Source organism: Chlorocebus sabaeus, chromosome 1 (assembly GCF_047675955.1).
Source record: "Chlorocebus sabaeus isolate Y175 chromosome 1, mChlSab1.0.hap1, whole genome shotgun sequence".
NCBI lineage: Eukaryota > Metazoa > Chordata > Mammalia > Primates > Cercopithecidae > Chlorocebus > Chlorocebus sabaeus.
In genome coordinates, this window is record NC_132904.1 from 50,800,363 (window position 1) to 50,814,969 (window position 14,607).

Below are 14,607 nucleotides of genomic sequence, written 5' to 3' on the forward strand. Positions count from 1 at the left end.
ATTCAGACAAGGGAGGGCAGAGGGATGATGCAACTTTCTGATCCTCAGTAACGAACCTTTTTTTTTTTTTTCCTGCAATCACACCGCAAAGTCGTTGATAAACTGCAGGGAAGGATTCCATGGTTACTTACTTCAGAATCACGCAGCCTGTTCCTGCTGGTGGCGCTATCCAAAACACCTGGATCCGCGTCCTCCTCCGTGGAGTGCTTTCAGTGACTGCAACAGGGCAATTGCTCATAAATTGTGTTTCTTCTTCGTCTATGATCTACGGAAAACCAGTGGGAAATAAATACATGCAACATCATTTTGAGAGGGTGCTTAAGCTTCTAAGTTGGTACTTCCTTAATTTTATTTTTAAACTTGTCATTTTGTGTTAGCAACTCTGTATCCCCAGGCACCAGAATAGTGCTTAGCATAAAGTCCCAGTCAATGCTTGTTGAATGAATTAACATTGTATGAGGACATGGATTGGGCACATCTTTGCTCTCTGGGACCAAATCTTGTGTCAGCACTTTGAGGAATTAACTAGGTGATGATCTTGCTTATTTCAATAGAACAACCTGTGTTCCACTTTTGGGGAAGGGGTACTCCAAATCAAACACTATATAACAAAACTTTGTAACTCAGCTACAATTTTGTAACTTAAAATGTTAAAACACCCTTTTAGAGGAAGTATAGCAAAGTATATAAAGTCTCCCAGCTTCATAGCACTTTTTACTAGCGCAGTTCCTACTTCTTTAATCTGTGCATTACATTTACTAATCAGTATTCTCCCAAATTAACCATCAAAGTTTCCTATGATGCTACAAACAAGATGGTAGCCTTTCCCATTCCCCAAGAATGTTCCAGCTTTTCTCCTGCCTGTTGCTTCTGGGCCTCCTGTGGTACTTGACTATCCCTCTTGCAGAACTATAGTATATTAGACCTGAAAGGATCTTTTGGGGGAAAATAATCTAAATCCAATTGGTTTTAAGTGCCAACTCCAATGGATTGGTAGTAGCTGGATCATGAATAGTGTTGATAGCATTAATAGATAATATTAATTGAGTGTTTAATATGTGCTAGGCACTAAGTGCTTTATCTGAATTAATCTTCAAAACACAATCTTATTAAATTATTATATCTATATTGTATTTATTTTACTTTAAAAAATTCCTTTTTAGGACAACAGACAAAGGGAATGAAGTCACTCAAACTCCATAGCTTATCATGTAATTTTATCACTGGACAAAGCAAAGACCATTTTCTATTACTTTTTATCTTTATACTCTTTATCCTACTTTTCTTCCTCCTCTACTTAGCACTCACTCCTAAGTATTTAATGTGTGTTGTTCTCAGTGTATATTATTTAGAATTGTTTTGTGTTTTAATGGTTCTTTCATTCAACTTTATGCTTTTTTGAGCTATGTCAGTGTTACTACATGTAAATGTAATTTGTTTATGACTGTTGCCTAGTATTCCATTGTATGCATAGATCACATTTTACATAACCATTCTTCCAGTGAGAGGCACTTAGCTGACTTTTAGTTCCTTGTCTCCCCAAATATTGATGTAATGAAGAACCTCATGCTGCTGTACTTGTGATCAGTTTCTCAGCAAGATTGATAATGTAGTAGGATTGCTAAGTTGTGGGTATAGTCATATTAATTTCACTAAGTACTGCAGAATAGCTATACCTTTTATTCTATCAGCTATGTACTAATGTTCCTAATTTCCCCCATATCCTCACCAGTACTTGTTATTACCGGACTTTCTAATTGTTTCCAATCTGATGCTTATAATGTAGTATCTTAATATTAGTACACTTGATCATCTTCACAAATTTATCAGGTCTGCCTTTCTGCAAATTGTCTATTCAAAATATTTGCCAGTGGATTTTATTGTCTTTTTCTTGCTGTTTTGGGGATTTTCTAGATATGAATACCTCATCATTTACACATATCTCTTCCTTTCTGGCACCCAGAGGTTACTGTTACCTTTGGAATTCCTCATTTAACAGAAATAACTTTCATCTAGTCAAATTCATCAACTTATCTCCTATGGCTAGCACTTTTATGATCTTGCCTAAAGAAACTGAGATCACATAGGTATTCTTCAATTTTTTCTTTCATTAGCTTTATACTTTTCCCTTTCACATTTAGGTCTTCCATCCATTTGGAGTTTATTTATTTATTTTTTTTAATATGATAGAGTAGGGATCTAACTTCATTTTTAAAAAAAACATTAATAAATTTTATCTTCTTAGAGCAGTTTTAGGTTCACAGCAAAATGGAGTGGAAAGTACAGGGTTATCTCACATATTCCCTGTCCCTTCACCCCTACACACACACACACTCTTCCTCACTATCAACATCCTATATCAGAATGATACATTTGTTATAATCAATGAGCCTATATTAACATATCATTATCCCTCAAAGTCCACAATTTACATTATGCTGCTCTCCTGGTATTGTACATTTTATGGGTTTTGACAAATGTATAATGAGATGTATGCACCATTGTAGTATCATACAAAATAGTTTCACTGACCCAGAAATCCTCTGTGCTCTTCTTATTCATCCCTTGTTCTTCCCAACCACTAATCTTTTCTATCTCCACAGTTTTGCCTTTTCCTGAATGTTATAGAATTGGAATCATACAGTATGTATGTAGCTTTTCCAGATTGGCTTCTTTCACTTAGTAATATGCATTTAAGTTTCCTCTCTGTGTTTTCATGACTTAATAGCTCATTTCTTTTTTAGCACTGAATAACATCTGATTGTCTGAAAGTACCACAGTTTATCCACTCACCTACAGAAGGATATCTTGGTTACTTCTGAGTTTTGGCAATTATGAATAAAGCTGCTATAAACATCCATGTGCAAGTTTTTGTGTGGACATAAAATTTTTAGTTCATTTGGGTAAATACCAAGGAGCACAATTGCTGGATCATATGGTAGTAGTATATTTAGACTTAACTGCCAAACTGTCTTCCAAAGTAGCTTTACCATTTTGCATTTCCACCAGCAACAATTAGAGTTCCTGTTGTTCCACATCCTCCACAGGATTTGGTGTTGTCACTGAGTTGGATTTTGGCCATTCTAATAGATGTATAGTGGTATCTCATTATGAATTTGTAACACCCTAATGAGGTATGATGTTGAACATATTTTTATATGCTTACTTGCTGTCTGTATATTTTCTTCAGTGAGGTTTCTGTTTGGATCTTTTACCATTTTTTATTTGGGTTGTTCACTTTCTTAATGTTGAGGTTTTCTTTTTTTTTTTTTTTTTTTTTTGAGATGAAGTCTCATTCTATTGTCCAGGCTGGAGTGCAGTGGCACCATCTCAGCTCACTACAACCTCTACCTCCCGGGTTCAAGCAATTCTCCTGCCTCAGCCTTTCAAGTAGCTGGGATTACAGGTGCCCGCCACCATGTCTAATTTTTTTGTATTTTTAGTAGAGATGGGGTTTCACCATGTTGGCCAGGCTGGTTTTGAACTCCTGACCTCAAGTGGTCCACCCACCCTGGCCTCCCAAAGTGCTAGGATTAAAGGCGTGAGCTGCCACATCCAGCCGTTATTTTTTATTTTATTTTTTGAGACAGAGTCTCACTCTGTCGCCCAGGCTAGAGTGCAGTGGCACAATCTCAGCTCACTGCAACCCCTACCTCCTGGGTTCAAGTGATTCTCTTGCCTCAGCCGCCCAAGTAGCTGGGATTACAGGCGTGTGCCACTACACCCGGCTAATTTTTGTATTTTTAGTAGAGACAGGGTTTCACCATGTTGGCCAGGATGGTCTTGAACTCCTGACCTCAAGTGATCTGCCTGCCTTGGCCTCCCAAAGTGCTGGAATTATAGGCATGAGCCACTACACCTGGCCCTTAATGTTGAGTTTTAAGAGTTTTTTTTGCATATTTTGGATAGCAGTTCTTTATCAGACTTGTGTTTTGCAAATACTTTCTTCAAATCTGTGGCTTGTCTTCTCATTCTCTTGACAGTGTCTTTCACAGAGCAAAAGTTTTAAATTTTAATGAAGTCCAACTTATCAATTATTTCTTTCATGGATAATGCTTTTGGTGTTGTACTTAAAAAATCACTGCCATATCCAATGTCATATAGGTTTTCTTCTCTGTTGTCTTCTAGGAGTTTTATAGTTCTGCATTTTACACTTAGGTCTGTAATCCATTTTGAGTTAATTTTTGTGAGGGGTGTAAGGTCTGTGTCTAGATTCTTTTTTCCTACACGTGGATATGCAGTTGTTTCAGCACCATTTGTTGAAAAGACTATTTTTGCTCTATTATATTACCTTTGCTCCTTTGTCAAATATCAGTTGACTATATTTGTGTGGGTCTATTTCTGGGCTTTTTATTACATTCCATTGCTCTGTTAGACTTTTTTTTTTTTTTTTTTTTTTTTACTAATACCACACTGTCTTGGTCCCATCCCTTCTTCCCAACTCTAACAATTATCTCCTTATTCTTCTCCAGATTCAATTTATGCTCCAACTGAATTGTTCTCATTCGTCTTTTAAGCAGTTTCAAATCTCTCCCATTAAAAAGCTGAGACCTTACTTAACCCTTCATCCCCCACTAGTTATGGTCTTATCTCTCTCTCTTCATCACAATCAAATTACTTGAAAAAGGTACCTATACTTACTGTCTTCACTTCACCTCCCACTTATTCCTCAACCCAGTTCTGTATATTTTCAGGCCACATTGCACTACAAAAATAACTCTAGCTAAGCTTCTGCAATGCTTAATCCAATGGATCCTATATAGTCCTTCTTCTCAACTGGCTCCCCTCCCTTGCCTTCTGTGCCATAGCTCCTTCTTGGTGCCCTCCCCTAACTTCCCCCATCCACTCTCTCTACTTTCTTTGGCTGCTCATCTTCCACTACTGGCCTTTAAATTTGAAACTGCTCAAGGCTCAGTCATAAACCCTCTCCTGTTCTGACTTGATTCTTTCTCTGTAGGTGATCTCATCCAACTCATGGCTTTAATTACTACCTCTGTATAGATGATTCATTCGTTTATATTTCTAGTGTTGGCTGCTTCTCTGAGTCCATGTATCTCCAACTTTATCTTTTACTTGCACTTACCTTTGGATATATCAGAAACATCTCAAATCTACCCTGTTAATAACTAACCTAACCATTAACCATCTTCCCTCTAACCTAGTCCTACTCCAATTGTGCAAGTCAGAAACACTGGAGGTCACCCTTGGCTCTTCCTTGCCTTCATCTTCCATATTTAAATGCTGTCCATTTTACCTTCCAAATATCTCCTGAACGTCTACCACCATTCTTATTATTACCCTGGGCTAAGCTACATCATTTGTTCTCTGAACTAATGTAAAATCATTCTAACTATCTTTATATACTCTCTCGTCTTTCTCCAATTTGTTACCTATACTCCAAGCCACAGTGGCCTTTTAAAAGCACAAATATCATTACAATATAATATCTCTTTCCTCAGAATATTTCAACAGTTTTTCATTGCTTTTAGAATCAAGACTGAAATCCTACACAGAGGCTAGTTCCTGCCTCTAGCCTCACATTGTGCCATCTCCCTCTTTGCTTCCTGCACTGTCTACACTGGTCATGTGTCTTCTCCTGCCAAAGCCTGGTCAATTCCTATTTCCAAAGCCTTTTTAAAAATAGTCATCATTTCATCATCACTTTGCAAGGTAGCTGGTACATGTAAGTGTGCACTGTAAGAATGAAGTGTAGTAGGTTGGGCATGGTGGCTCACGCCTGTAACCCCAGCAGTTTGGGGGGCCAAGGCAGGAGGACTGCTTGAGCTTAGGAGTTCAAGATCAGCCTGGGTAACATAGTAAGGCCCCATCTCTATAAGAAAATAAAAAGTTAGCCAGCTGTGATAGTGCACACTTGTAGTCTCAGGTACTTGGGAGGCTGAGGTAGAAGGACTGCTTAAACTCAGGAAGTTGAGGCTAGAGTGAGCTGTGATTGTACCACTGCACTCCAGTCTGGGTGATGGAGTGAGGCCCTGTCTTAAAAAAAAAAAAAAAAAAAACAACAAAAAAAAAAAAACCTAAGTGTACTTGCCTCCTCCCTTTGGTTGTGAGGTTCCTGTCTGTATGACTTGGCAACAGCATGTGTCTCAGCTCCTTTAATTAGATAATTCCCTGGACTTCATTCTGAATTTGGACTATTTCCCTAGATGGTTATTAATAGCTTTGATAATAATAATAGTTAGCATTTTTGAGCACTTTCTCTCAATGAAGACCTTTACATATATTATTTCAATTCCCTCGAACACTGAAAAATAAGCATTATTAAACCCATCCCTTAGGAAACTACTGTCACGCAGACAGGTTCAACAACCTGTCTGAAGTCCCAGAATGGCAGAGCTGGGACTTGAGGTCAGCCCTACTTGGCCATAATGTCCGTGCTCTTTCCCCTATGCTACAGTCCCTCCTAATTGTGCCATTTTCTTTATGATAGGCAGGAAATTTCTCTCTAGCCAATCCTAGTCCCATGAAACTACATACACTGGACCAACCCACAACAAAAGACCCCACTCCACTCCAACATACACACAAATACTTGATAAAAGTGAATAGTACTTTTGCTTCATATTTTCTTAACAGGTTCCTAGACTCCCTTCTGCAGCTTTGTTGATATGAGGGTAGGTTTCCAAATAATGTGATTTTCTTGGACTTGCAGAATAGTGAGTCCAGTGAGGACGCTGTTTGCTCATGGTCGCAGAGAACTTTGGCAGGAATTTTTAATCCTAAGTTTTTAAAATCCTTGGGAAGGTTCTGGGTGACTACACTGGGAAAACCAAAAGAGTTAAACTCATATTTAGTTAACATTTATTATCTGCCAGGCACTTAGTGTGGTCATATCATTGGACCTTTGACAGGAATAGAAGATTTTACAGATGAGGAGCTGGAGCTCAGAGTGATCTGTCTGGATTCAGACCCAGGGCTGTCTGAAATTCATGCTATTTCAGGTGAACTCTGACCAAGGTCCCATAGGGACATAAGACTAAGACCCTTGGCCCAGAACTGAAACAAAAAAGAATGTTCTCCAATCCATAGAAGCTACCTCAGGTAAACACGGATGTTTATCCACAACCTCAGTTGCCAGATGGTAATTAAGCATTGAACAGAAGGAGTTATTTCCCTGGATCCGGAGAATCCTCCAAACATTGTTTGCTTCTCAGAAAATATCAGCTTCTTCTAAAAGCCTTGTGCCTATCAGAACCTGCTCTCAAACCTCCTCGCAATCCCAAATGTCTCCACACTCATTGTCATCCAGAGTGGGTCTCAGGATCCTACCACATTAGCTACCAACTAAATGACAGTCATTCATTTCAATCTGTGGTTTCTTTTTACCTAAGACAGAAAGTTAAAACATATTACAATGGAGTGGTTGTGTCTAGTAATACCATTATGGGTGATTTTTATTTCCTTTGTATAATTTTTGTGTTTTCTAAATTTTCAACAGTGATGATGTATTACTTTAGATGAAGAGGTTATAAATTTTTCTTTTTATAAATGGGATCTTACTGTGTTGCCCAGGCTGGCTGTGAACTCCTGGGCTCAAGTAATCCTCTGGCTTCAGCCTCCTGAGTAGCTTGGATGATAGGCATATGCAACCACACCCAGCTTAATATTTTTAAAGGACCTAATTACAACATTCCAGTGATAACATTTCTATTTTATATATAGGTTTAAATAAACCTTCTTAAGTTTAAAGTCACTTTGGGAGAGATATGCTGGTAAGGCAGCTGCTTGGCTCCCTGCAAGAGAGGGACAAATCTTAATCCATGACTGGTTCCCATCCAGCCAGGTGATACCACCCAGATATCCACCAAGTTTAGACAGGTAGACAAGGTTTGATTCCCCAATACTTGTCAGCCTACAGTTAAAGCAACTGGTTGAGTATCTGGTCATGAATATGCCTTTTCAAATATCAGGGGCATTTTAAGCTAATAGAATGATTCTTCTAGGCTTCTAAAACTTTTCAGTGAACACAGTCCTAAATCACATGCCATACCCATTTTGAAATCTATATCAGGACCCATCTTTACTCTGAGGGTTCCTACTCGTCCCTCAGCCTATTTATGGGCTTTTCTTTTTCAGATCTGAACACACACCCTTCTTCCCTAAATCTAATCTTGACTCCCCTTCTCAAATCTGATCTGGATTGTCTCCCTTGATATGTCACCTCCTCACACTTTCTGGTCCAACAGACACAAGCCTCAAGAGATGAACCTGAACAACATCAAAGTCCCAGATGAAGTTGCAAGCGTTCTAACATGTGGGTGGGCCGTGGCAGTGAGACATCCAGGAGAATACTATTCCAAAGTCCACGTAAGTGGTATCTGGGACATTTGTCTTCAGGAAGCAGAGCCCCAGACACAGAGGTTAGGACTAGTGGTCAGGTCAGGGCTCCAGTTCCCACATGAGAATCAAGGAGAAGTCAGAATAGAACAGGAACTTGGAACAGCATCCATAGCAGGAAACTGGTCCCATGAACATGAGCTTGGAGCAGAGTAAGCAGGAGAGGCTAGTCTTAGAAACTGAGCCTTGGGATAAGAAGGGACATCTTCTGTGGGGGATGTGAGATGTGATTAAGGGAACAACTCAGGGGACTCAGTGGTCAATGCTTAGGCACCACGACCAAGGATTCCTATCAGGGATAGTGGTGTGATAACCCCCAATTGAGAACAGCAGCTTCTGGTCTGGGTATGTGGGTACTGGGTGGGCTGGGTCTGAAGAACAGGGCACTGGGACATCCAAATATAAACTGTTGAGTCAGGGAGTATAGGGGACACTGAAGTTAGGGACCAGGGTGAGGAATGAGGGAAGATATGTGCTATGATACCACCTTGTAAATATTTCTTCTCTAGAGGTATCGTGAACAGTAGCGTGGTAGAGTAAAAAGTAGATGAATGTTTGAGGCAGGTAGATTTGGACTACATCATGGCTCTGCAACTTTCTAATTAGATGACTTTGACCACACGAAGCTACTTGACTTCTCTAGATCTGTTTTCCCATCTGCAAAATGAGGATGACAATATCCATCTTGCTTGGTGGACAGAAGCAACAGATGAGATAGTATTGATGAAGCAGCCAGCAGCTGTTAACAGGCCCTTGGTATGTCATGGTTCCCCTTGTATGCCGTGCACCCCTCTCCTAACCGGTCGTGGCCCACATCCCCAGAGGGAAGCATTAACACCACAGGCTGGCTAACATGGGAGGAAGACACTCCTAAGAGGGGAAGCAGAAATAAGCTTATAATTACTCCATATAGATATTTGTTCATTGTAGAAAATCAGAAAACATAGGGAGCAAAAAATATGAAACAAACATTCCTGATCATTCCACCACCCCAAGACAGTTATTAATATTTTGGTGTATATCATTTTAGATTATGCATACATACACATACAAAAATGCAATTCTAAAAGACAGGATTAAAGTATACTTCTTATGTTGTAACTCGTCTTTTCATTTCACAACATATCATGAACATATCTCTCTTCCATTTAACATACAATCCCAATAAAATTTTTAATGGCAGCATAATAGTTCATCTTATGTTTGATCCACATTTTACCCAACAAACCTCAGTGTGTTGAACATTTTGTTGTTTATAATTTGGGGCTATTATGATCCCATTTAGCTAAATTTGACATCTTAAGTTTTTTCTGGAAGTGAAATTAATGCAGTTTATTATTGCTGAATCTGCCCAGGAAGGGCTTTCTAACTATTTCAGTAAAACCTGAGAGAGAATCCAAAGAAAATAATCTGAGTCATTAAATAACCTCTTAGTAGTTTCCTATGTGTATTTTTTTTCAATCTGAAAGCCATGGAAGGAAAGATAGTTGCTTTTGTCTTTTATGAAAGGGCTTTCAATATAGATTTTTTAAAATTAAGATTTTGCCCTTATTGCTTTAAAAAGTTTATCATAGAAAAGTTAACCAGGACAGAAAAGTAAAGAAAAAAAAATTCTCCACTGTTTGAATAATTTTGGTTTGTTTCCTTCTAGCCTGCTCTCCATGTATTCTTTAAAATTTGTTAATAGTGGTGCTGATTTTGTTTATATAAACGTGTCCTTTTTTTTCCCATTTGTCCTAGGACCCTCAATATTTTTCCAGGTTTTTCTGAACTTATCAGAAACATAATTTGAATGACTGCATTGGCTGCGTTATTCAGTGTACTTTTTGTCAGTGGCCTCTCTTCTAAGCTGTAAAGATTTAGGCTTAAATCCTGTCCCTTTTCCCTAAAACTACCCCCATTTTCCAGCCTAACTTCCACAAGTTACTAGCATCCTTTTAAAAAAATATAATTTCAACTTCAGGGCGTACATGTGCAGGTTTGTCACGAATGATCCCATCAACCACGTAACAGTACACAAAAGGTAGCTTTTCAGACGTTTCCCCATCAATCTCTCCCTGCTCCAGTAGCCCCTAGTGTCTATTGTTTCCATCTTTATGTCCATATGAATCCAATGTTTTGCTCCCACTTACAAGTGAGAACATGTGGTATTGGTTTTCTCATCCTGAGTTAATTTGCTTCGGATGATGGCCTCCAGCTGCAACCATATTGCTGCAAAGGTCAGACTTTATTCTTTTTATAGCTGTGTAGTATTCCATGGTATATATGTACCAAATTCTCTTTATCCAATTCATCACTGACAAATACCTAAGTTGATTCCATGTCTTTGAGATTGTGAATAGTACTGTAATGAACATATGAATGCTCATGTCTTTTTTGTAGAACAATTTATTTTCCTTTGCATATATACCCAGTAATGGGATTGCTGGATCAAGTGGTAGTTCTGTTTTTAGTTCTTGGAGAAATTTCCAAACTGCTTTCCACAGTGGCCAAACTAACTTACATTTCCACCAACAGTGTATAAGTGTTCCCTTTTCTCCGCAGCCTTGCTAGCATCTGTTATTTTTTGTCTTTTTAACAATAGCCATTCTGACTGTTGATAGGTGGTGCCTCATTGTAGTTTTGATTTGCATTTCTGTGAACTAGCATCCCTTTTTGCACTAGCAGCTCTTCAAACAGATTCTTACCTTCATCTTATTCATCTTTTAAAATCTAACTTGCTTTATTTTCTCTTCCTGGGAGTGTACCCTGTGCTTCCCAGACCTGAGAAGCACGTGGGATTGTGGGGGAGGGGATGTGGCCATGAACACCATCAGCGGACCCTCTGGCACTGGGTATGTGGCATCCAATCCACAGAAGCTTAGTCCCGAGAACCACCAGATTGCATTTCTCCCCCAAAAGCAGATTAATCCTCCACGCTATGTGGGTTGTTTCACATATTAGGAGCAAAAACAGCAGGCCAGGCTTGGGAGCAAGGCTGGGCCAAGACGCGTAGGCCCCCTGGGCAGGCTAATAACCTGGCCCCCTTTCAAAACGATATTCTCTAAATATTTGCCCAACATTCATTTGGAGGAGAGGCTGAGTGTTGCGTGGGAGAAGGAAGGCAGGCAGACTGCTGGCTCAGCACTGCTCACTCTATTACCCTGAGCAGTTCAACTGCTGCCCTAAACCTGCATACCTCACCCAGCAACTAAGGCCTGGAAGGTCTCTGAGATACCAGCTCTTGTCACTTAAGTGCTCCTGGGGGTTTTCTCCCTACCAGGAGGCAATACAAAGGCCTGGGAGAGTCCAACAGCCTATTTATTACTGGTGTGACTCTGGCAAGTTGCTTAACTTTTCTGGACTGATTCTCCTTATCTGTAAAATGGGGACTGATAATAGCATCTACTTCAATGGGCCAGAAGTGTTTATATGAATTCATATACAAAGCTGTTAGAGAAGCTTCTGGCACAAAACCAATAGAGACAGGAGGCAGCCAAGGGTCCCCAGCAAAACCCCATCTTTAAGCCTAAAACAGCCTGAAGGTTGAAAAACCAGACTACTCTTCCTGGATGAAGCCACCCTTTCCTGATTCTTTCTGAGTAATGCCCACCTGAGCACTGGGAGGATGGGGTAGAGCCTCAGGAAGTTCAGTGGGGAGGAGCCTGGCCTCCTCCCATTCCTGTATGGTGACCTGGGATTCAATGTGTGAGGTGGGAAACCTGCTAGGAGGACTCTCTCTCACTTTGCTGAGAGTTATTTTTCCTTTTTACCCAATAAAGTCTGTTTTCCACACCATTCTGTGTGTCCACAAGCCTAATCTTTCCTGGTCATGTGACAAGAGCCCGGTTTTAGCTGAACTAAGGAGAAAGTTTATCAACAAAACGATCACTGTGTATATTATAACCACTGTGCATTGATAAATATTATTATTATCATTCTCATGTCCTGCTTGCTCTCAACCATTCTGGTAAAGACCATTTTCTCCACTGCATTACGTTTCCAGCAGCATTTTAGTGCACTTTACAGACTGGTATCCAGGGCACCAGCCCAGCTGGCCTGCACCTAAATCCAGTTTGGCTTGGGAGCCTCAAATACAATGGACAGGCTCCAGTCCAGTAGAGCTGGGCACACACAGTGTGTGTGTGTGTGTGTGTGTGTGTGTGTGTGTGTGTGTAGGGGTCACTGCCTGAATCATGGTGTAGTCCTCAGTTAAAATAGAAAGCCTCATCTTCCATGTGAGAATTGGAAGATGCTGAGAAAAGTAGACACAGACTTAGAGGAAGTGGTAATTTACCAGGAGTAGGTAATCCTCAATAAGAAAAGAGCTATCTCCTCTAGAAAAACCAGGAAGAGGAGGAGAAATTATCCTTCACACCAGGTGAAATGTGCCTCCTGGAATCCTGAGAGGTAGCACGGGGTAGTGGGGAGAGAACATGTGGACTTTGGAGCCAGCAGACCCAGGTCTGATTTCTGCCTCAGCTACTTAATGACCTTGAGTAAAGTCACCCAACTCTCTGTGAGGACACATCCTTATGTGAAAAATGGCTACACATCGATGATGAAAGATTTCCTGTGTACAGAGCCCAGAAAGGGGACCTGGAGCTGCTAGATGCTTGATGACCATGACTTTCTTTGAGTTACTGAAGTGACAATCAGAGAATGGACCCTGGTGGCATCTTGAGTGCCTAGAGCCTTGTGGGTGATTGATGCATCTACACTGAATAAGTGGGAAGATTCTCATTGGCTATATGTAAAAGTCAGGGAAAATCTCAGGATATCTAGAGTTTAATAAGTACATACCCTATATTCTTTTTAAAATTGTAATTTATTTTTGAGACGGGTCTCACTCTGTGCCCAGGCTACAGTGAAGTGGCAAGATCATAGCTCACTATAACCTTGAACTCCTGGACTCAAGCGATCCTCTCTACTAGTAGCTAGGATCACAGGCACATACCACCACGCCCAGGTAACAGTTTTTATTTTTTATAGTTTGTAGAGATGAGGTCTATGTTGACCAGGTTGGTCTCAAACTCCTGGGTTCAAGCAATCCTCCTGCCTCAGCCTCCCAAAGAGCTGAGATTACAGGCGTGAGTCAACAAACCTGGCGCAGACTCTATATTCTTGCTAACACTTTGTATCCATTATTTCAAATAATAAACCTGTGAGTGGGAATTATCCCCATTTTACAGATTCAGAAACTGGGACTAGCACGTAGGGGGTCTGTATTAATATCCTCCATGACCCCAAAGCTAATAACCGCTGGACCTAACACACTGTCCCCTTATTTTTCACATGAGGACCTGGTGTCAGTTTCAACTCAATACTAGAAAATCACCGATAAACAGGTTTTACAAAACAGAACCATGTAATTGGGGAATTTTATTCTATGTAGTCTAATGCCTAGGAAATAAATCAGCCTTTTAAGTTTTATATAGCAGTACAGTTGAAATGTTTAATAATTATTGCCAGAGAACAGCATAATGCAGTACTAAAAATGAGTAATTGAAAAGCCCATCAAGGCAGATGAGGCATCTTCTTACTGAATTGTTCTTGAATACTTTACATAATTACTCCATTCAGATTTATGATCAGCTCAGCAAAACATACATCTCTCTATCCTGCTCCGCCTGAGTAGTTCGGGAAGCCTTTTTATATTGTGCTTACACCTTCAGGGATGGACAAATGAATGTCTCTTATACGCTAATGGGGCTTGCAATGGTTTGATTTCGTTTAGCAAAGGAAAAAGGAGCGAAAACTCAGTTTGCTGAGGTCCTTCTGTGTCCCAGTCACTATGCTGGCGGTTTATTTGTATTAACTATGTCAGCTTATTTAAAGTCCCTAACAGTCCTGAGAAGGGATGGTGTTTTCCATCTCACAGAAGAAACTGAAACTCAGAGAAATGTTGGAACTTGATCAGATTATTGAAGCTCATAGTAAACTCACACTAGGCAGTTTGGATCCAAACCTAGTGACCTTTCCACGACATCACCAACCTCCAGAAAGACCCTGTGTGCCCCAAGAGGGCTTGGAATTTTGGAAAGAGGCATCTAGTGAGGTCAGTCGGAGAAGAAAACTGTTCCTAGCCAGATTTTGTTTGCAGCTCTGGCTCTTTAAACCTCTGAGTTGTGGATGCTCCCCACCCCCGACTCCATTCCTTCATTTCTTACAAAGTCAGTGCCTCCAGGCAGATAGGAGTCCAGACGAGTCTCCTCAAGGGATGCAGTTTCCCATGGATTCAGCCTCCCCACTAAGCCCAGATCATCCCAGGCT

General features: G+C 40.2%; 1 protein-coding gene across 2 annotated transcripts in view; it reads right to left on the reverse strand.

Annotated features, from left to right (window-relative positions):
- SPON1 (spondin 1) overlaps positions 1-14,607 on the reverse strand; it is a 313,903-nt gene that overhangs the window by 230,967 nt on the left and 68,329 nt on the right. For both annotated transcript variants that reach the window (XM_073018110.1, XM_008006181.3), the window contains exon 3: positions 132-265. In XM_073018110.1, the coding sequence (XP_072874211.1) occupies positions 132-265 (134 nt within the window). The remainder of the gene's footprint in view (positions 1-131; positions 266-14,607) is intronic.